Source organism: Odocoileus virginianus, chromosome 24 (assembly GCF_023699985.2).
Source record: "Odocoileus virginianus isolate 20LAN1187 ecotype Illinois chromosome 24, Ovbor_1.2, whole genome shotgun sequence".
NCBI lineage: Eukaryota > Metazoa > Chordata > Mammalia > Artiodactyla > Cervidae > Odocoileus > Odocoileus virginianus.
The window spans coordinates 47,144,092-47,167,777 of NC_069697.1; the positions used below are offsets into that span (position 1 = coordinate 47,144,092).

General features: G+C 38.1%; 1 protein-coding gene and 1 long non-coding RNA gene across 7 annotated transcripts in view; one reads left to right on the top strand and one right to left on the bottom strand.

Moving 5' to 3' along the window:
* USP15 (ubiquitin specific peptidase 15) overlaps window positions 1-14,700 on the bottom strand; it is a 133,254-nt gene extending 118,554 nt beyond the window's left edge. For 2 of the 6 annotated variants that reach the window (XR_011483315.1, XM_070454678.1), the window contains exon 1: window positions 14,538-14,694. Coding sequence is in view for 5 of the 6 variants with exons in the window: in XM_070454678.1 (XP_070310779.1) it covers window positions 14,538-14,626 (89 nt within the window). In the remaining variant the exon portion in view is untranslated. Of the gene's footprint in view, window positions 1-14,537 lie in introns of all 6 variants that reach the window. The other 4 variants (XM_070454673.1, XM_070454672.1, XM_070454674.1 and 1 more) reach the window with 3 other exon arrangements.
* Window positions 14,701-17,286: 2,586 nt separating this feature from the next.
* The window catches only part of LOC139030934 (uncharacterized), a 39,876-nt gene continuing 33,476 nt past the window's right edge, over window positions 17,287-23,686 (top strand). The window contains exons 1-2 of the long non-coding RNA XR_011483377.1: window positions 17,287-17,419; window positions 22,937-23,068. This is a non-coding gene — a long non-coding RNA (uncharacterized lncRNA). The remainder of the gene's footprint in view (window positions 17,420-22,936; window positions 23,069-23,686) is intronic.

The window sequence follows — 23,686 nt, forward strand, 5'->3', positions numbered from 1 at the left end:
TTCATTGGAAGGACTGATGTTGAAGCTGAAACTCCAATACTTTGCCCACCTGATGCAAAGAATTGACTTATCTGAAAAGACCCTGATGCTGGGAAAAACTGAAGGCGGGAGGAGAAGGAGATGACAGAGGATGAGATGGTTGGATGGCATCACCCACTCAATGGAAATGAGTCTGAGTAAGCTCCGGCAGTTGGTGATGGACAGGGAGGCCTGGCGTGCTGCAGTCCATGGGGTCGCAAAGAGTCGGACACGACTGAGCGACTGAACTGACTGATGATTCTCAAACACTAGTACATCAATATGAAAATGTTTCTATAATGATACTATAAGTTCAAAATTACTAAAGAAAATTTCACAGAGATTAAATATCTATGGTCTTCAATCAATCTCAAGTCCTTTAAAGACAACCGACAGTCCTCCAACATATCTCCAGTTTAGACTTCTCTACTTCCAATAATTATTTCAAACCTTTTCAAAACATTAAGTCTCTAACCCATTAGGCTGAATAGACAGCCTTGCTGCTTACTTTTCAAAGAAGTAAGCCCCAACTTTCTAACTCTCTTACTCCCCACCTTTATCATCAGTAATTCCCTTACATACCCGTGGAGTATATAACTCTTCTTAAATCTAAGGCTAATAATTTTTGTTCCTATTCTTTGGACCTAATTTCCTTCTGCCTCCTTGGAGACTTACCTTATAAACAGCCCCTACCGTCTTTTTTCTCCCTGTATCTTTCCTGTTTTTTTTTTTTAACTTAGCCTATAAGAAGAGCCACTCTTTTCCCCCTTCTGTCCACGACTGCCCTACTCACATGTTCATTTCCTCTTCTATCTGCTCCCATTTTTCTGACTTCTCCCTGCAGCCAAGCTTCTCCTTCCTCAATCTTTACTTACTCTTCGGCAAAGCACAACACATCTTGCTATCCCAATGGGCCCTCAAAAAGGTCCTTACGAAGCCACCAATGGCCACCCTACCAAATCCAAAGGATTCATAATTTTGTTACTGTATCAATGCTTTTAAAAATAATCTCAGTGATTCCACCTTTCCGGAGAGGAAGAATATATCTATATCTAAATATATTTAGCTATTTAAACTTCGGGAGATGGTCAGGGACAGAGTGTCCTGGCATGTTGCAGTCCATGGGGTCACAAAGAGTCAGACACAACTGGGTGACTGAACAACAACAACAGAATAGAAATGTTTTAATTTATATTTACGTAAAGTGTTTTAAGTGTTTTCAAATTAATCTTTAGAGTAACTTTTCCCCCTCTTTTTTTATTTAGCTGATGGGGAAACCAAAACTCAGAGAAGCTACGTACCTTAACAAGGTCATACAACACTGAGGATGTAGGGCCTGTTTCCAGTATACACTCTAGTTTTCAGACTCTAAAGTTCAGTGTTCTTTCTACTGTTTAAACTTTACTTTAAAAGCCATTTACTAACAGAACTAAGGCTTCCCAGGAGGCTCAGTGGTAAAGAATCCGCCTGCCTAATGCAGGAGATGCAGGTTCGATTCCTGTTTCGGGAAGATCCCCTGGAGAAGGAAATGGCAACCCACTCAAGTATTTTGGCCTGGGAAATGCCATGGACAAAGGAGACTGGTGGGCTGCAGTTCACAAGTTGCAAAGAGTTGGACACAATGCAGTGACTGAGACACATTTAGAATAAACAAAATCCTTTTTGAAAAAAGAATATTTTAGCATGTGAACAGGAGTTATTTCACGAAGAATAAGCTAAAAAGCTATCTAGATGGAAGGAACAGCACATGCTAGAGCCAGAACAACTTCGGCATTCGGGTATACTGGGAGAGTTAAATGCAGATGGAGTTTATGACAAAGGCAGAAGAGATGCTAGATAAGGCAGGCTAGAGCCAGACCACAGCACCTTTAAGGTAATCAAAGAGTTTATCCTAAATGCAAGGAAAGCCACTGACAGATTTTTAGAAGAGAAGAGATATAACCTGATTTATCTCACAGGAGTATTGGGAGGTTTAAATACAAGTAAAATGTTTAATAAATCAAAACTTACATAAAGTTATGAGTACTTCAAAAAGGCCTAAACTGTATGGTGTTAAATATTCTAATGGCATCAAGAAAGACAATTTGTAATGTGGTCTGGACAGAATACTTTCCAATGGCTACAGAGAAGCAGGATAAATTTTAGGACCCAAAACAAATCAATTTAAAATGAGTCCATCTTGAAACAGCCCTCAAATGCAGAGAAGCTACTGTAAGGACTAAAAAGGCCAGGTTGTAGGGTTTTTGCTATTATTTGTGGGTTTTTTTTGGGTGGAGGGAGGTGGTAGAGAAGACAGACAGGAGAGTCTCAAAAGCTGGCTAGTGTCTCTGTATACACCAAAAGAAAATTTAAGAAACATGTTAAGAGACCAGTAAATGATTCAGAAACAGTCCTAAATACAAAGACATTTAAAAGCAGTACAGGGAAATGGGGAAATCCCAAGAGCAGGATTCAGAAAACCACGGGGTTAGTGAATGCATGGTTCTGTTTTGCTTTTTTGGATTAGTATATGTTTATGCTGATAATTTCCAAATAAGCAGTTCCTTCTTAAGTGCTTAATACTGATATATGATGTTTATTTTTCAAAAAACCCTACCTTTTTCTCTGCAAAGTAGATATAAGACAGTCACTATTTTGCAACTGAGAAGACACACAAAAATTTCAGCCTAATTCAATGTAGCACATACTCTGAAAACAACACGCATAACTGTTGTATGTAGAATTAACAGCATAAACACTTTTGGATATTAATTCACTCTGACTAATCATCTCATTGAATAAAATACTGTTTCAATTACATTTAAGTTGCAACAGCATAAGCCACTTTTAATACTGAAAGAGATATTTATAGTATCCAGTACTTTAAATCATTATAAAACTAGATACTTCACTGTTCTTTTTTTTTTTTTTTAAGTACCACAAAGGAAAACTCTCCAGTAAAACATGATCAAGGAAAGCTATTAAGTTGTTCAAATAAACCAATGGTTTGGTTAATCATCCCTTCATATCTTAATTTTTAGGTCTGAAGCATTTCCAACCTACTTTTTGCTCTACACATTAAATTTATCAGTTGGCAAGAACTAATTTTTATGACCTCTTTTACATCTAAACTACAAGACAAAGAACTCAGGAAGGAGGCCAAGTAAGATTGTGAAAGTGAAAAGAAAACACACAGAAGTGGAGAAAATGTTGCATATCACCTATCTGACAGGGGATTTGTATCTAGAATATATATAAAGAACTCTTAAAACTCAATAATGAAGAGAAAATTGCCAAATGAGAAAACGGGCATCGCTTCTCGGCCTTTTGGCTAAGATCAAGTGAGAAAATGGGCAAAGAATACAGATAGGCATTTTTGCCAAAAGGGCTAATGAGCATATATGAAAAGATGTGCACCAACATTAGCCACTATGAAAATGCAAATTGAGCGTCCAATGAGATACCACTTCACATCCCCCAAAATGGCTATAATCAAAAAGACAGATAATAAGTATCACGATGATGCAGAGAAACTGGAACCCTTATAGATCGCTGGTGGCAATGGAAAATGGTGCCACCGTTTTGGAAAAGAGTCCATTAGTTCCTCAAAAAATAAACACAGGGACTCAGCAATTCCATTGCCAGATATGCACCCAAGGGAAATGAAAACTTATGTCTAGACTAAAACTTGCACATAAATGTTCATAGCAGGATTATTCATAACAATCAAAAAGTGTGAAGAAGCCAAAAGTCCATCAACTGAAGAAGGAATAAACTGAATGTGGTATACAATGGGACATTTTGTAGCAATAAAAAGAAATGACATACTGATATACACTATAAAATGGATGAATCTAAAAGGCATCATGTTAAGTACATGAAGCCAGAGACAAAAATCACACATATATGATTCTATTTACATGAAATATCCAGAAGGTAAATTTATAGAATAAGAAAGAAGATTAGTAGCTGCCAAGAACAGCGGGATGTGGGTGGAAAAGGGGGTGGGGGAAACTGCTAATAGGTATGCGGTTTCTTTTAGGGCTGATAAAAATATTCCAAAATTGATTGTGGTGATGGCTGCACAATTCTATGAATATACCCAAATTCAGTGACTTGTACACATCGAGTGATATGTGATACCACTCACCTATTTCTTTTCTCTGCCCATGTTCCCTTCCTCCAGAGACAGTATGTTATGTTAATTATACCACAATAAAGCTATGATCTTTTATCAAAAGTGTGAAAGGGCCATAAATCTGGATGGAATTACTAGTGATGATTTTCCAAAGATTGGTTTTGAAGTATGTGAAAGTCAAGACTTAGTAAAATGTACTGGAAATAACATGAATGATATGTAAACTCCTGTAAGGAAGGGATAAGTAAAGAATCTACAGGAAACAATACTTGTATGAAAGAGCTGTATCAGTTAGAAATGAGACTGCTAAGACTAGAATATTAAACCAGAAAAGCCTAGAAAATTCTATAGGTTCCTCATAGAGAATAGATGAACATGGTATTTTATTAATATGACAAAACTGCCATGTCTTAATTTTAATACTTTCAAGTATTCATCCCTCAAAGAACTGTCTCCCATAAAATGGGTATGGCTATCACTCAAAGGCAGGCAGTGGCAGTGTATGTTAAAATGCAGGTTTCAGAGTTGACTGTCTAGATCAGAATCTCTGCTGTACCTCTGACTGACCATATCACCATGTGCACTTAACTCTGTACTTCAGTTTCTGAAACTTAAGAGAGAACAGTATCACTTATTTTATACATACAAAAAGCTCTTAAACTTATACATGAATGGTAATATTTGTAATCATAGCCACAACTGCATGGTACACAGAAATACTTAGCTATACCTTTTCTGAGATTTTAAAAGCTTGAAATTCATTCAAATTTATGAAAATAAATTTTCCCTCTATATCACAGATAAATCTCTTGATTAAACTGTTAAACTTCATCAAGTTTCTATCACATATTGCTAAATAATATAAAGCAACCCAAATTATCAGATCTCTTTAACCATGATCATCTAACCCTTATCATTCTTTCTTCTTTCTTCTAGTTTTATGATACAATTGACATACAGCACTACAAAAGTTTAAGGTGTACGGCATAATGATTTGACTTACATACATCATGAAATGATTACCAGAGTAAACTTAGTGAACACCCACTATCTCATATAGATACAAAATAAAATAGAAAAAAAAAATGTCCTTATGATGAGAACAGTGGCCACAGGACTGGAAGAGGTTCAAATTTTATTCCGATCCCAAAGAAGGGCAATGCCAAAGAATGTTCAAACTACAGCACAAGTGCACTCATTTCACATGCTAGCAAAGTAATGATCAAAATCTTTCAAGCTAGAATTCAAACAGCATGTGAACTGAGAACATCCAGATGTACAAGCTGGATTTAAAAAAGGCAGAAGAACCAGAGCACAAATTGCCAACATCCGCTGGGTCACAGAAAAAGCAACAGAATTCCAGAAAAACATCTACTTCTGCTTCACTGACTACGCTAAAGCCTTTGACTGTGTGGATCACAACAAACTGGAAAATTCTTCAAGAGAGAGGAGTATCAGACCACCTTACCTTCCTCCTGAGAAACCTGTGTGCAGGTCAAGAAGCAACAGTTAGAACTGGACATGGAATAGCAAACTGGTTCAAAATTGGGAAAAGAGTATGTCAAGGCTGTGTACTGCTTATTTAACTTAAATGCAGAGTACATCACGTGAAATGCCAGCTGGATGAAGCACAAGCTGGAATCAAGAATGCTGGGAGAAATATCAATAACCTCAGATATACAGATGACACCACCCTAACAGCAGAAAGCTGAAGAGGAACTAATGAACCTCTTGATGAAGGTGGAAGAGGAGACTGAAAAATCTGGCTTAAAATTCAACATTCAAAAAACGAAGACCATGGCATTGAGTCCCATCACTTCATGGCAAATAGATGGGGATAAAATGGAAACAGTGCCAGACTTTATTTTCTTGCACTCCAAAATCACTGTGGATGGTGACTGCAGCCATGAAATTAAAACATGTTTGTTTCTTGGAAGAAAAGCTGTGACAAACGTAGACAGTGTATTAAAAAGCAGACATCACTCTGTCGACAAACGTCTGTCTAGTTCAAGTTATGGTTTTTCCAGCAGTTATGAATGGACGTGAGAGTTGGACCATAAAGAAAGCTGAGTGGTGAAGAATTGATGCTTTCAAACTGTGGTGCTGGAGAAGACTCTTAAGAGTCCCTTAGACAGCAAGGAGATCAAACCAGTCAATCCTAAAGGAAATCAATCCTGAGTATTCACTGGAAGGACTGATGCTCCAATACTTTGTCCACCTGATGAGAAGAGCCGACTCATTCGAAAAGACCCTGATGCAGGGAAAGACTGAAGGCAGGAGGAGAAGAGGATAAGAGAGGATGAGATGGTTGGATGGCATCACCGATTCAATGGACATGAGTTTGAGCAAACTCCAAGAGATAGTGAAGGACAGGGAAGCCTGATGTGCTGCAGTCCACAGGATGGGCAGAGTCAGACACAACTGAACAACGATGAGAATTCTCAGGATTTACTCTAACAACTCTCACATATAATATTCAGCACTGTTAATTATATTACAATGGAATATTGCTTTTGTTGTTTAATCATTAAGTCACGTCGCGCTCTTCTGCAACCTCACAGACTACAGTCGGCCAGACTCCTTGGTCCATGGGGTTTCCTGGGCAGGAATACTGAAGCGGGTTGTCATTTTCTTCTGCTTCACCACTGAGCCACCAGGGAAGTCCCACAATGGAGTATTCAGTTCAGTCCAGTCACTCAGTCATGTCCGACTCTTTGTGACCCCATGAATCACAGCACACAGGCCTCTCTGTCCATCACCAACTCCCGCAGAGTATTACTCAGCCATAAAGAAGAATGAAATCTTGCTACGAGCAACAACATGAATGGACATGGAAGATATTATGCTAAGTGAAATAAGTCAGAAAGAAAGACAAATATGTAGGATTTCACACATACAAGGAATCTAAAAGACAAACATAAGAAAATAGAAACAGTCATAGATACAGAAAACAAAACAGGTGGTTGCTAGAGAAAAGGAAGGTAGGCAGAGGAGAGAAATAGGTTAAGTGAGGTTAGGAGGCACAAACTTGCAGTTGCAAAATAAATGAGTTCCAAGCATGAAAAGCACAATGTGGGAAATAGAATCAGTTATCATGTAATACCTTTGTATGGTGACACACAGTAACTACATTTATCCTGGTGATCCTTTTGAAGTATATAGAAATATCTAATCACTATGTTCTGTAACAGGAAGTGACAGTGTTATAGGACAACCAACCAACCAAACTCATAAAAAATTAGATCAGATTTGTGGTTACCAGAGGCAAGGGCATGGGGGGAGGAGGACTTGTATGACGGCAGTCAAAAGGTACAAACTTATAGTTAGAAGATAAGTACTAGAGAGGTAATGTACAACGTGATAAATGTAATAATCACCCTTATCATTCTTAACCTTTTTGTTTTTTACTACAGGAACTTGATGCTCTTTTCACTCAAGCGAAGAATTTTTTCTCTAATGCTCCCCGGTTTTGATTTCACTGGCTAAGTGAAATAAGTCAGACAGAAAAAGACAAATATCTTTTTGTCTTTTATATTACTTTTATGTGGAATCAAAAAAAAAAATGATACAAATGAACTTATTTACAAAACAGAGACTCACAGACACAGAAAATAAACTTTCGGTTATCAAAGGGGAAAGTGGGGGAGGAGGGGTTAATCAGGAGTTTGGGATTAAAATATACACACTACTATATATAAAATACATAACCCACAAGGACCTACTGATAGCATAAGGACCCATGTTCAATATCCTGTAATAACCTATAATGGAACAATCTAAAAAATATGGATCTACATCTGAGTCAACGTGCTGTACACCTGAAACACGACATTGTAAATCAACTATATTTCGTTTAAAACAAAAACTGGCTCTCTGAAACTTAGACTCGCCTGGTCTCAGAGACACTTTGGACTTGCTTGTGAGAGCCTTTGATGCCTTTCACTAAAAAGTCTTTTCTAAGGCTACAAAATCACTTCCCTGAATTACGAGGAACTAGCACACTAATGCCTGGACCCTCTCAAAGCTAAAGGGAGAGTGGCAGGGACAGCATTCTTATATTCCTCCTTGTAAAGAAGAAGCAGTCAGTACCCTCCTTTGCTTTTTGGAGAGCTATAAGGAAACCAAGTGGAATCTTACTGACAGAAGCAGTATTCTAGGCATAACCGAATATAGGTTAACCCTACAGAGGTTTTCTGCCTTATATTAGAATCTGAGCTTCTTTTTGAGCTGTTCTTGATTGTTTGCTCAGATACATCATTTTAATCTGCATCCAAAACTGAGGTCACTTACTACCAATCAGTCTTACTCTAGGTTTCTTTGGTAGTGGCTTCTGTGTACAATGGATGGTGACACTAAAAGGAACAACATTTCTCTTTCTAAAGAAGAGATGGAGAAAGAATCTGAAAGAACAACTTCAAAGGAATAAATATAGGATACAGAGTGTGAATTACAGTGGTAACTAAGGAAATGAAAATAAGAGGCACAAACCGAACTGACATTACTCAGGAAGGAAAAACCAGCAACTGCAGACAAACTCTATATGGAGACTAAGAAGAAACAGTTTAATGGTTTATGAAATAGTCTGAATTACACTTGAGTAGTGACAACACAAAACATTTTAATACTAGAAGGATACTAGTAGGATTTAGTATTTTAAATTATTGTAAACCCGGTATGTAAGTAATATTTTAAAAACCAGCTCTGAAACCCTCAAGCATCTATAAAATGAGGTAAATAAGAACTCTGGCTTTAATAGCTGCGCAGGTATAAAGCATTTAGGATAGTGGCTAGAAGAGAGTAAGCATTCAATACATGCTCCCTAGTGGTGGCATTATTATTATCTGTGAACCACATGCAAACCAACTGATGTCTCTCAACTAAGATTTCTCATCTACAAAAACAGAACATACAAGTATCTTGAGAATCCAACCAGATGTGTGCAAACACCTTCACCAGTAATTCTCAACTTTCCCTTTATCTCCCTGCCAATATAGCTGATGGTTTCAATTCACTTATCAATAATCATAGTTTTTCAGTGAAGATATTCTCACAGTGAGGAAAAGAAAAATCACTCTAAACTCTTGTCCAACATAGTGGACATGAGTTTGAACAAAATCCCGGAGACGGTGAAGGACACAAAAACCCGGCGAGCTGCAGTCCACGGGGTCACAAAGAATTGGGCATGACTGAGTGACTGAACAACACATAGTAAAACAGATGTATCTAATGACTAAAATGGCAAAACTGATTTTATCAGCAGTGATATTACATGGACTGTCAGTTTTTAGATATTAAAGAGGTATCAACATGGTTATGCACCTTCCAGTGTCTTAACTGTGCTTTGACTTTGAAAATTCAGAAAACGTTGGTAATCATGGAACATAAAATATCAAACTTTCACATTTGCATTTTCTGGCCTATTTCTACGGATTCTTAGTGGGGAACAAAAAAGTCTTATGCATTTGTGATTTATACTTTTAAAATATGGGTAAAGTACTAAAACAAAATATCCTACTCTTACTACAAGCTCTTACTCTCTGCTTGACACGCTGTTTCTGTAAAACTACACGTAAAGGGGCCATATGGCCTCTAACAATCGCTTATGATTACTAATAAACAAAATCCCAAATCTAAACAATACATGAGCCCAATTGCTTTTGTTTAAATGTACTTTTGGACTGAAATAATATTTGTTCTACATATTCAGTTAAAAACTTACTAATTCTTAAACGTATTTTATTTTCCAAAAGCAGTATAAGATTTTTCCACCACATCAAAACTAAACAGTTTAGTCACAAGAAATGAGTGTGGGATAAAACGGTAGAATTCTCTTCCTAAATATAAATTAGATTCCATTTAAAGAGAAAAGCATGTCCATTTAAAAAAACAAGTGGAACACTTTAAAATGCATCTTTAAAAGGCAGTGTAGCACAATAATTTTAAGGCCTGATTTAAGGCCCCAAACTATTTGGGTCCAAATCTCAGATGTATCACTGTGTGAACACTTCTTCAAGCCCATCTGGGGAAACTCTTATTCTGGCCAGTGTGAACTGGCACACATTCACATTCTGGTACCCTAGAATCGCGGTGATGAGGAACTAAATACTTCAACACCTAGCACAGTGCCTTTTTAATGTAATATCATAGGTCATAGCCTGACAATTCTTATACTTACATCCAAGCAAGACTAGTAACAGTCACAAAATTATTTTCTAAAACATCTATTTAATACTTTGTATGTGCTAATGAAAAAAGGCGGTATGATTTAGGAAAAAATCTGAATGTCACTAAGTAGATGCTAAAGCTCTGGATCTGCTCGGCCAAATGGGGTACATTAATCTTGGCTTCATTAACAACTTACAAGTGATTTAAAAACTTATGAAAAGGATTAAATAAGGAAAAGCTACTTTTCTCAATTTTAAGCAATTAAAATGTGAAAAACATGCTTTAACGTCCCTACTTCTGTTATGTTCATCAATTGACCGCCACTAAAAAACAGTTTTGCTTTCTGGTTTCATTTGATACAAGTGATATAACATATATCCTATTTTAGAGGTAAACACTTTGATACAATTAAAGCTAACAGTAAGGGTAATATAAAAACTTCTTGGCAAGCACACACTAAACAACTTGGAGTTCATATTGATTAAAAGTTTCCATTTACATTATTAACTGATCGTCTGATTTAAGATTATTTTGTTAGTGTGAATCAAAGTTGCAAAAACATAAGGGACTATATAAAATAAAGATTTCTAAGTAAAACAGTAGGAAAGGAAAGCTCTAATTGAAATTAAAGCCTCCTCTATCAAAGTAAACTTGATTGGTCCAACTCCTCTGCAGTTTGAGACAAAAACATCACACATGGCTATATGACTACATTTTTAAATGACTATAAATGAAAGTTACTCTTCAAAGTTACCGTAAATCTACTAATTTTATTAGTTTATACAAAAATGACATGCAAGATTTAATCTATAAAGGAAGTTTTGAACATACTTGAACATAAAAATTAGTGGAAATGATTGGTAGATGAATAACATTTAATAAAATAAGGGAATACAGCAGTGGTTTTGGTGACTTATAGTCATTTATTTACTTACAATAAATCTTATTTTAAAAGAAATCACCTAAGAGAGTACATAACCCACAACATGTATTTGTATATTTGCACACTTACTTATTTAACTATCATTCCCTTCAATAGGTTCTTCCATCCCTGATATACTTAATGCAATGTACTTTAAACAAATTTTCCTTTTATTTTATTAGAAGAAGCTACTATGTACCTAAAAATTAAGTTGTCTTTCATTCATCCAAAGCAAACAGTTCTAGTTCCTTTACTCTTCTTCTACAGTTTCTAAATTCTAATAGTGTTGTTCATGGTTTTCTGAATCTCTCCCTGGAGCTAAACACAGATCAGGAAATAGCACAAAAGATCACGCCTTCTAAGGCAGATAAGTGTTACTTTTATACCCAACCTTTTTAAGAAGTGTATCTCTTTTACATCAATTTTGACATTTTTGTCACTATAAAATTTAATACCAAACACATCATAAGGTTTGTTACTCATCTCAGACACATGTAGCTTATTTTCATCTCTAGAAAGTTAGTTTCCAGATAAAAATCATCCACTATTTACAAATAAACAGAAATTCTAGTAGCCGCATAGAAGCAAATCTGTATCCTTGGCCAGGTGTTAGCATTAATTGCCAGAGTAGCAACAGGCCGTCCTTATCTGCAAAGTACTCACAACCTAATTAATGATCTTATTGGAATGTATTTGACTATAACATAAGATGTTAGTACTAAAATTTCAAGAATAAACTCATGGTAAACCTATCATCTTTTCTTAACAGTCCAATCAGTCTTTTCAAGATGGTAATATACATATGCCAAGACAATGTTTCATTTGCATATGGCCCATTTCAGCTATTAAAAAACAAACAGAATTTTCTCAAACACCCATAAATGACTAATCCAAGGCTTTTTAAAGACTTTAAAAAGAGAAACAACTGTTTAACAAGTTTTACTGAGTACCAGAAACATGAACCCAAGCTACAACTAAACCATTAAATATCTTTACCAATTCTGTACTCACGAACACTTTATCAAATTCATACTTAATAAATTACTTTCCTTAAAATTCTGAATCAAACTTTCGCAAATTCCTTTTTTGATAGGTTTCACCTGCTAATTCCAAGTAAACTGGCTCACATATAAACCAAATTAGTTTCTGGAGCATCCCGGTACCATCTTTTCCTGCATTTTTTTCCTTCAAATGAGAGGGGAAATCAATTGTGAGGATAAAAATTTGCACATTCTGCTGTTACTTAATTGTCTGGGCCTCAGTTTTCTTTTCTTTAAGATGGAAGCACTGAAACGACTCAAATTTATGAACTTCCTGTATTTATTCTTATAAATATCAACAGATCTTTAAAATGATTTACAGAAACTTTGTCAAAAATAAAAAGGCTAAACTTTAAAGTTTAATGGTCACAATATCCATACTGCTTTGATCATCCTTTATGGTTAATACCACCAATTATTACTCAGTATATCAAAACCACAACAACATTAACAAGGAGTAATATACACATAAATAATATCTATATATTAAATTAAATAGCATCACCAACTCAATGAACATGAGTTAGAGCAAACTCCAGGAGACAGTGAAGGACAGGGAAGCCTGCTGCACTACAGTCCATGGGGTCACAAAGAGTCAGACACAACTTAGCGACTGAACATCAACAAATACATTAAACTGTAGGTCTGTATTTCATGAAAATCCACATTTACCTTTGTATAAGGTGGTATTAGGCAAGGTAAATTAAGAATGTTAAAATGTTCTTTAACAAACAATAAGAAGGACGGACTGATTTCATCTTTAACAATTCACAGGAAAAGGTAAACAAAAATGTCCAATTTCCCCACAGTAATAAACATCATAGGAACCCTCTGGTATGAACAAGAATGATTATTAAACCATATTTTTTGCTGCAATCCAACAAGTATATGTTTACACTCTCAGGGATTTTTAATGATATAAAACATACAGTGCAGCCTAACAAAATAAGAAAAAGCACCAAGACTTAGACCAAAGTATTTAAATTCAAGTCCCAAGTCTGCCATCTACTAACTTACTTGACAGTGATTCTAATACCACAGCATTTTAACAGAAATGGTGGTGATAAGAAGGTAACTAAAATTTAATGTTATCTCAAGGCAGAAAATCTTGCAGACTATTTCACTGAATCAGGATAAACCCCTAAATGAAATTATTCTGTCCATTTTGTAGAGGAAATCATTGAGATGCAATGTAAATTAACTTTCCTCAAAGTCACACTGAAAGCTAAGTGGTGGAAAGGCTAGCCTAACTTGAGTCTAAATCTGACGCTCCTTCCACTAAGCCATATTGAGGAAATGAAAAAACACGCTTGCGTATTATACACAACTGTTATGGTGACGATGGAAAAGTGAAAATAACTTTTATTATAATAAAGAAGCACATGATCCTTCCTAATGAAACAGAGCACTTTAGGTTACATATTCACATACTGAAGTTATTCTGAATACCACTTGATATGGCCCACAAATATTAAAATCTACAAATACTTTCTTTGATATTTTAAGTATATCCTTTGGTATTTTATAAGTCTGAATGTTAGCAAGTGACTGAAGCTTCAAGTGGACTTATCTACTTCTTGCAGGCCTTACGTTATCCTTCCAATAAGAGGGAAGGGCCGCACTTCTAGAGAAACGCTGCCGGCGTCTACCAAGCCTCCACTAAAGCACAAGACCACGTGGTACCACTCAGAAGCCTAAGGTTCAGTACTCCTCGCCGTCCTTTCGACAAGGAACTAGGAACTAGGTTCCTTTCTCTTAAGCGGCGCCCTGACACATGCCACCTGTGTAGTAGGAACCGCAAACATCCTGCAGCCGGCCTCCCGGAAGAATACGAGAATCAGAATAGGGGAACTTGGATGCCGACAACGCAGGGAAAGGAAATGACTAAAGAAGTGAAGCGGGTGAGATCGGGATCAGCCGCGGGGCCAGGACCTGTCAAACATTAAGAGACTCACACCGAACGAGAGTCACCCATCATTCGGGAAGGCCTGAAGTGGGAGCGGCACCACCAGAGGAAGAAGGACGAGGAGAACCGCACGAGCCGCCGCCGCCGCTCCCCGCAAGCCTTTCAGCAGCGCCTCGACGAGCCATGAACCGTGGCCCTCATTTCGGGTCCAATCTTTGCCCCAGCCTTTCGGAAGCGGCCAAAATCTGCCTGAGGCGGCCGCCGCCGGACCTGCCCGCACCTGTCACCAGCAAGACACCAGCCCGCAGTTCCCACCGAGTTCCCCACCACCCTCGGGCAACCGCAGCCACCTCAACCTCTTTCCCTCACCAGGTGTCCCCTTTCCGGAGCGAGGTTTTGAGCAGCGTCGCGATGTCAGATCGCTGGATGTCCAGATCTGCCGCTCCGCCTTCCGCCATCTTCTTCCACTAGCGGTAGCGGAGGCGGCAGCGACGGCGGCGGCACGCCCCAGAGCATTGTGGGAATGGCGTCCCGCGGCCCCTCCCAGTCGGGAGGTCGAAACCAAAAGAGACGTAAGGGCGGGGGGGTGCGCCTCCGGACCGGCGTTGGCCCCGGGCGGAGTGAGTGCGCCGCCGAGGTCGGCTGCCTCGCCTCGGCCCCCGCCCGTCCAGCAGCTCGCCTCGGCCTCCTACGGCCCGGGAACGCCTGGTTTTAACTCTCGTCTGTGGGGCCTGGATCCTGTCTCACTTGAGCGGTGCCACCGCCCTGCCCGTGCTGACTTCTGCCTTCCCCTCCGTCTTTCCCACAGACGCCTGAAAACCCTTATTTGCGCATTCACTCACGCTTGAGGGTGGGGCGGCGCGGGGGGCGTGGGGACGGCTAGAATATGGCAGAAAAATTTTAACAGGTCTGTGACTCGAGTCTTTCCGTGGCGAGTCCCAGAACCTAAACTCGGTGAAGATGGGACCAAACCTAGCGACCCGAAACCGAACGCTTCGCCGCAGTGGTCTTTCTGGGCTCTTTCTTGCGCTCCTACCCCTGCTGTAGGTGGGGACCTTTTATAGGCTCTTTGTGACGCCTCCCCAGGCACACCCAGATAGCTGAGCTGCAGTGAGAAACATGTTCCAGCTCCTCGGTGAACAAGGTGTAAAATAGGTATCGAATAGTGCCAGGTACTAAAATAAAGGAGCGAAAACAGGCGAGAAGCCCATTCTCCTAGACACTATGAAGTGCCATATTCCTGGCCACACCTTCCCATGGTGTGTGCACCTGAAAGTAGGTAATACTAGCTATTATTTGAAGCCGATGATGTTAAAAATGGGAAAATCGAGTCTCACAAATCAAATGCCAAGGTCACACAGTAAGTGGAGAGGCAAGTTTATAATCCAGCTTCACAGGCACACTGGCTCGCTGTCTAGTATAGTACACTAATTACCACTCCTTACGAAAGCCTAAACTAACATAGAAACCAGGCTGCACTAATTCATTTAAAACAAACAAAAAACAACACCTTTGTACACCTAGTGCTGCCTGACGTATAAGAAAGACCTAAATATGTGTTTTCAGAAATGAATTGTGGCAAAACCGCCTAAGTAATTCCAAGCATGATGTACAGCGATTTGACTGTAAGATAACATGATGTGAAAAGTCTAAAAGGTGGATAAGAATTCCTGCCTGATCTCTCTTCTTTACTCGTTTTCAGCCTCTACGCTAACTCATTTGGTGGGAATGCAGAAAATGGGTGTAATATACTAACGAGTGTTGAACCCTTCCAAGTCAGGGTAGGATAATTTGTATCAGCATTGGGATTGCTTATTTTCTTTGAAATAATACTATTTTGTCTTCTTGTATCATCCTTGATTTGAAAGTCTGAAAACAGCTTCCAGTTCCTTGCTATTTCTTATACTATTTGACTTTTGACAAGTTAAAAATTAGTTTAACGATGAGTACTATCAAAGAGTTAAGTTTCCCTCCTTTCCCAAACCTAAACTCTGAAAGAGAACTAAGTAATTCTTCAGAAAGAGGTAGCTGGATGTGGGAAGAATAATGGAGTCATATGAACGAACATGAGTTCAAACCTCATGTTCATACCTCAGCCTCTAGCGGCAAAACATTTAGCTATAGTTTAATCATTAAATTGAGAAAGATAATACGTGTGTTAAAGAATTTTTATGAAGATTAAGAAAAACAATGTATGTGTAGTACCTGGAACACAGTAGCCAATCAATAAACGCTAATGTTCTCTATTGACGGGATCATTTGTAAGTGTGTTAATTGTATCTCAATAAGGTTATTGGGGGAAAAAAAGTTACAGGTTTTGAAGACAAAGATCCTCTCCATCATTTTATAAACAAAACAACTGAGAAGTGATGCCTCATGCATACTCTGCTATCCAGTTTGGTTTGTTTGTTTGTTTGTTTTTTTTCCAAAGAAAGGGCATTTCTGATATGTTGAAGTCTGTATCCATGCAACAAAATGAAATAACATTTTATTTGTTTGCACCATGTTCAAGGCAATGAGTTAACTGGATATAGATGTGTACGTTCAATGTCAATTTGAATTATAAGTCAGATTGATGAGGTCATTTTGTACACCTAACTAGTTGCCTTCAGAGTCAAGAAAGAAAGAGTCACAGTATTTTATTTAACAAGCACTTACACAGTGCCAAATAAGGTTCTAAATGTTTTAAAGTGTTATCTTGATTCTCAAAACAATTCTATGAGGCATGTATTATTACTACTCTCATTAGGTAGATATGGACTTCCCTTGTGGCTCAGATGGTAAAGCGACTGCCTACAATGCAGGAGACCAGGGTCGGGAAGATCTCCTGGAGAAGGAAATGGCAACCCGCTCCAGTATTCTTACCTACAAAATCCCATGGACAGAGGAGCCTGACTTTGCGACCCCATGGACTGTAGCCCACCACGCTCCTCCATCCATGGGATTTTCCAGGCAAGAGTACTGGAGTGGGTTGCCATTTCCTTCTCAAGAGTATCTTCCTGATCCTGGAGTGGGTTACCATTTCCTTCTCCAGAAGATCTTCCCGACCCATCGAACCCGGATCTCCCGGGTTGTAGGCGGACGCTTTACCGTCTGAGCCACCAGAGAAGCCTATCAGGCCACAGTCCGTGGGGTCACAAAGAGTCCTAACTGAGTGACGTCACTCACTCATTCACTAGGGAGATGAAGAATTGAGGCAAGCGGCAGAACCCAGGTTTGAAACCAAGCAGTCTAGTCCCAGCATCTAGAAGGTTTGGGTAAATTTTTATTTTTCTACTGGCCTTTACGATCTTGATAATAGCAATCAACTGATTGCTACAGTTAGTAAACTTAAATTGCTTAAATTAGTAAGCAAGTTTACAAATTTATGGAAATTGTGCTTGTCATACTTCTACCCTCAGTTATGAACAGAAATAAGATACTGTTTATAAATACTAAATAGGTTAAGGTTCACTACTGAATATCTTTTTTCTCTACTGAATAAGTAGATAATTGATGAGAAATATTACTTTCCTTTGACTTACACAGGTAACTGAACTAGGTGTTACATCGGCTTGTTTGGAATAAGTGTCTTCGTTGATGCCTCCCTTAGTTAACTTTATAAAAAATGTACTATTTTCTTGGTGATTGCCATTACCTTCTCAGACTCTGCACCTTTCTTACCCATTAAAAATTTAACCTAGGACTTTGAATAGGGAAAAGAGGTATCTGTGTACTTTAGATTTTAAGCTTGATATGAATCAAGTGTGCTTTGGCTAAAAGCAGGATTCCCTCATCTTCAAATAATTCCCTCTCTGCTTACTAATGTTTAAGTAATCTCTTTCAGAAAGGTTATTGTATTCAACAATTAAAAGGTAGGACTTCAAATGGCAAGAGTTTGGAAGAGAGAAAGTCTTAAAACTAAGGTGTCAAATGAGTGCTTGATAGACCTCAGATGGACCAGAGAGAGAAGAAAAAGAACTGCATCTTTAAATAGAGTTGAATGCAAGAAGGTACAAAGAATTCAAAGAGAAACATTGAATACTTCACAATTTTGTTTGGTGTTGGCTACATGAGCCTAAAGAAAAATCTGCTAGAATCAGCACATCCCCTAAAGGAACAGTGATTGATGACCTAGCTGTTTTTATTTCTCAGCTGTTCCTATCTCAGGGTCTCCAGGAACCGCTGCTTCACCTTTCCCTTCTTCCTGTCCTTCCTCTACAGTTATTCCTTTTGATAACTCCCCACTCCCCCATCCCTGTTCAACTCTCTAAACCCTTCAGTCTTTTCTCTTTTGTAACTTTATAACTCCATTTTCCCCTCCACTAGCTCTCTGAACAGCTAAAAGGCAGTGGAGAGGAAGGGGAGTAGTGCAAACACCAAAACAGCATGTAGTAATATGCTTAATCTGTTAATGATATTTTGAAACTTGAGATATGAATAAAAACTGTAAGTGCCATGATGCAGCTTTTAAAACTTAAAAAAACCACAGTCTTCTTATTTCAGATCAATGTTATGTTCTGATAAAGAGAAAGAAAAAGTAGTGAAATGAATACAGTGTCTTACACAAAGGGCCAGTGTACTTGGATTTTGACTCTGGCTCGGTGCCACTGACTAGCTGGATCACCTTGGCCAAGTTATTTAATCCCTGTGAACATTGGTTTTTTTCATTAAAAATAAGGTGATTAGACTCTTCTGGGGCTGAAACTCAAATGCTTGCAAGGGTTCGATAATAGCTAATGTAAATGGGTGAAGCAAAACTGTTGTTAAGAAGCTGAGGAGTTGTGGGAACTCTAATGAAAGATCTGCCCTAACTAAAGTTATTTAAATTAAAAAAAGAGAGAACAAACAAAGTCATACCTTCTACCCTAAAGGATGTAGGAAGTTTAATTTTAACATGGGTGTGAAGTCTGCCAATGGATTATTCGGAGCTGCTACTTTAAAGTCTCTGTTTTGGAAGCATAACCAAAATGCTGTGAAAGCTGACACTACTCTGGAGGTTGATGTCAATCTTTGGTAGATACTAAATGATCAGAGAACTAAACTGAGTTAAATCAATGAACAAATCAAATAGTCTTATAGATCTAGAATTATAGCAAAAAAAATTAAGAGATGATGGGGAGGGAGGTGGGAGGGGGGGATCAGGATGGGGAACACACGTAAATCCATGGCTGTTTCATGTCAATGTATGGCAAAAACCACTACAATATTGTAAAGTAATTAGCCTCCAACTAATAAAAATAATTGGGGGAAAAAAAAGATAGTATATTCTGTGGGTCCTAGATATTTCAAAGTGAAATGTATCTGTATAGTGCAAAACTTTTCCAAGAAAAGAGTTTGGTTATCCTATCCAACAGAGTGGTTGGTGGTGGTTTAGTCATTAAAGTCGTTTGCAAGTCTTTGTGACCCCGTGATGGTAGTCTGCCAGGATCCTCTGTTCATGGGATTTCCCAGGCAAGAGAGCTGGAGCGGGTTGCAATTTCCTTCTCCAGGGGATTCTTCCCATTGAGGGATCAGACTTGGGTCTCCTGCTTGGCAGGTGGATTCTTTACTGCTGAGCCACCTGGGAAGACATCCAGCAAAGAGTGATATAGATTAAATCGAAGTTAACAGGAGGGAAATCTGCCCATTTTATTTTTTCTTTATTGCTTATATTTATTGACACATTAAAGGTTAAATGTGTTATATCTATAAACAGACTTCAAGGTTCATAAATGACCACTTCATGAAAAAATAGATATGTTAAACAGTCTCTGAGTCCTTTTCCGAAGCTTCATAATAATAGATGGATTTTAGAAAGCTACATCATTTCAAACATGCTGATCTTTTGTTTCAAAAGACAAGTTAAATTAAGCAAAATATTGATCTTAACATTATATACTTGATCATTCTTATTTTATATCAGTTTTGTGTAAGAGTTTAAACATGTTTTCTTTTATGCCCATGTATCTTAGAAATCTAAACATCCAAAGTGAGGTAGAAACTTGTGTAACGATCCAGTGATTCTGCAAGTATATAAATTCCAGAGAGATTAACTTTGTTTCCTCCCAAGAGAAGATCAAATTATTCAGATTTTCTGTTTGGACAATCCTTCTCTTCATTTTGGCTTAGATAGCAAAAAGATTTAAACTGCTGACAGAGAGTTTTAGAACAATATATTTTATAATAGCAGGTCTTAAAGAGTACATCTATATTCTTGGAGTGATGCAAACTTTGCCATGAGGCATTTTTTCATAATGTTGTCTTCCAGGTATATCTAAGCAATAGGGACACTATAGACCATATGAAAGGTTTAGTCAAGTTAGAAGACATCAACAGTGAAGGTAAAACAAGTCAGGTGATTTAATGAAAATATTTACTATTGATTTTTGCTGTTAGCCAGGATGCTTCTCTCTAGGCGTTTTTGAACTGTCATCAGTTGTACATTTCTAAAATTATGAGTGGCCCAAGACCACTATGTAACACACGGAAAGTAATTTGTGTAGCATGAGGGATTCTTGATATGTACCGGAAATAACAATATACCTCCACATATAACTTGATTTACTTAATGTTTATGGAAATTAATACAATAGAGAGGGAAGATTATATATTTTAGAATTAGAAAGACCTATATTTGAATGCCCCACTCTGCTACTTACCAGCTTTGTGATACTGGAAACTTTTGTTTCCTCATCTGTGAAATGAGAAGAATAGACTATAGCATTGAGTCAAAAAGAGCATGAAGTAATGAATGTAAAACTCATCATAGAGCTAAAAATATAGTAGCAATTCTTATTGATGAACTGTCTATCCCTCTTAGACTGGAGCATCTACTAAAAATCTAAAAAAATTCATGAAGATCACAAAGTTGCTATGCAGTAGCATAAACATTTATATTAAAATTAGCAGTATCCCATGTCAAAGAAACCCAATCATCACAGGGGCTAAGATGGATAATATTGAAAGTTTAGCTTTACTCTCAGTCTTTTCTGTGAAGGTGTTCTTAAGACTAAAACAGTGTACTTGGAAGCCAATAGTGGAATAATATACAAAAATATTTTCATATGCATGGGAATCTCCTCTAATTATACACATAATAGATCAAATACATGTGTTATAGTCATCTTGGCTTCCCTGGTAGCTCAAATGGTAAAGAATATGTCCCCTGCCGGGAGACCTGGGTTTGATCCCTGGTTGGGAAGATCCCCTGGAGAAGGGCATGGCAATCCACTCCAGTATCTTACCTGGAGAATTCCAAGGACAGAGGAGCCTGGCGGGCTCCAGTCCATGGAGTCGAAAAGAGTGAGACAAGACTGAGTGACTAACTCTTTCACCTTTGCTAGTCATCTTACCTGTGGACTAAGATAGACAATGCAGAAGAAAGTGTAGTGGCTTGATGTCCATGTTGTAATCCTGGAACTTGTGAATATGTTGCCATGTGTGGCAACATGGCAGAAGGGACTGTCCATTTGATTAAGGTTGAGGACCCAGAGATGGGGAGATTATCTTCCATTATCCTGTTGGACCCAAGCTAATCACGTGAATCCTTAGAACTTGAGAACCTTTTCTGGCTGTGGTCGGAGGTAGACATGACAATGCAGGAACAGCTTTGAAGATGGAATGAAGGGACCACAAGCCAAGGAATGTAGATGGCTCCTAGAGGCTGGAAAAGGCAAGGAAATGAAGCCTCCAGAAAGGAACGCTGCATTGATAATGGTTTCATTTTAGCTCAGTGAAACCTGTATTCCATTTCTAACCTACAGAAGTGGTACACAAAACTTGTGTACTGTTTGAAGCCACTAAGTTTGCGGTGACTTGTTACAGTAGCAATAGAAAACTAATACAGATCAGTGGGAAAGCAATCTATCTGGAGGAAATAAAAGCAATGCAAAGTATTTTCAGACCTAAAATTGGCAAATGTATCCACCTATTATAGTACTACACAGATATGTTAGATCATGAGTCTCATAAGAAATTGGTCTCAATAAGATTTATTCGCTGGACTGCTGGTTCACGAAAGTATGGAAGATATTTTTAGCAATGAACTATAAAAGTGACTTCCCTGATGTCTCAGTGGTAAAGAATCTTCCTGCAATGCAGGAGACTGCCTGCAAAACAGGAGATGTGGGTTTGATCCCTGGGTCAGGAAGACTCCCTGGAGAAGAAAATGGCAACCCACTCTAGTATTCTTGCCTGGGAAATCCCATGGACAGAGGAGCCTGGCAGGTTACAGTCCATTGGGTTGTAAGTGTCAGACACGGTTAAACCACCACCACCAATATAAAAGTGACACAATATAGAAAGTCATAGCCACACTAAAGTCTTTGGTGATTATGAGATTATTTTAACTTTTTAGGCAATGTGGCCAAAATCTTAACATCAAATTTTAATAAATATTCATCAAGAATGAGGACCTGGAGCTTGAGAATTATGCTGATTACATTTCCACTGGGTCAGATATAAGCCATGAATAGATGACAGTAGATACAAACAGCTTCTAGACTAGTTGTAATAGATTTAATTATTGTCATACTACACAAGAGAAATGCTATAAAGAGTCACTAATAGAGACTCTGAAACAGTTCAGGGAAGCAAGAGCAACAGTTAAGCCAACATCATGAATTACACTCAGAGGTAACAGTAGAGATGAATTAGGAGTAGAGCTGTAAATACATATGAGCTGGGTGATAAATATAACTGCTAGCTAACGTAGATCACAAATCAACACTTTTATCAAAACTTGGTTTCCTTCCTTCCTTCTGCCCTCCTTCCCTTCCTGCCTGTTTGTCTTCCTTCTGATCTCCCAGGGTATTTCGTACAGGTCTATGCGGACAATAGTTCCTGGATAATAATGGCTTTGCAGGCAAGCTAAAACTAAGAAGAAAGCCCGTGTCCACTGACTACGTAAAGTGGTTAATGGAAAACAGAAGCAGATCAAGGTAAGGAGGACAGTACCTTGTTTTTAACAGAGCAAGAGCTGAGTGGTTTTAAGTCATGGCCTTTAGACTCTCTAATCCTCCAACCTGCTTTTGAATGGTTCAGGGATTGTAAATGGTGCTATGCAGCAAGTTTCTTTTAGCCCTTTCAGAGAAAAATGAATTTCAAGATTTTTTGTCTTGAAGTGGAAGGAAAAGAAATGTGGGAAATTAAAAGACAGTTCCAAACTGTCAGACTTCCAAAGTAAAGGATGTTTTTTCCAAATTCTTCTACTGTTTAACAAAGTTTGCATTTGTAAGTTTTCTCTTCACATATTGCATAAATGAGTTCAGAAGACAAATAATAACTTACAAAGATGTGAATACTTTTTTAAAATTTATTTTTAATTGGAGGATAATTGCTTATAATGTGTTGGTTTTTGCTGTACAACAGCGCTCATCAGCTATAAGTATACATATATCTTCTCCCTCTTGAGCCTCCCTCCCCCACTGCCCGCCTCTCTAGGTGTGAATACTTAGTATTTATTTTCGACCCTGCTGCATGGCTTGCAGGATCTTCATTTCGCCATCCAGGGATCAATCCCATAGTAGAGGCACGTAGTCTTAACCACTAGACCACCA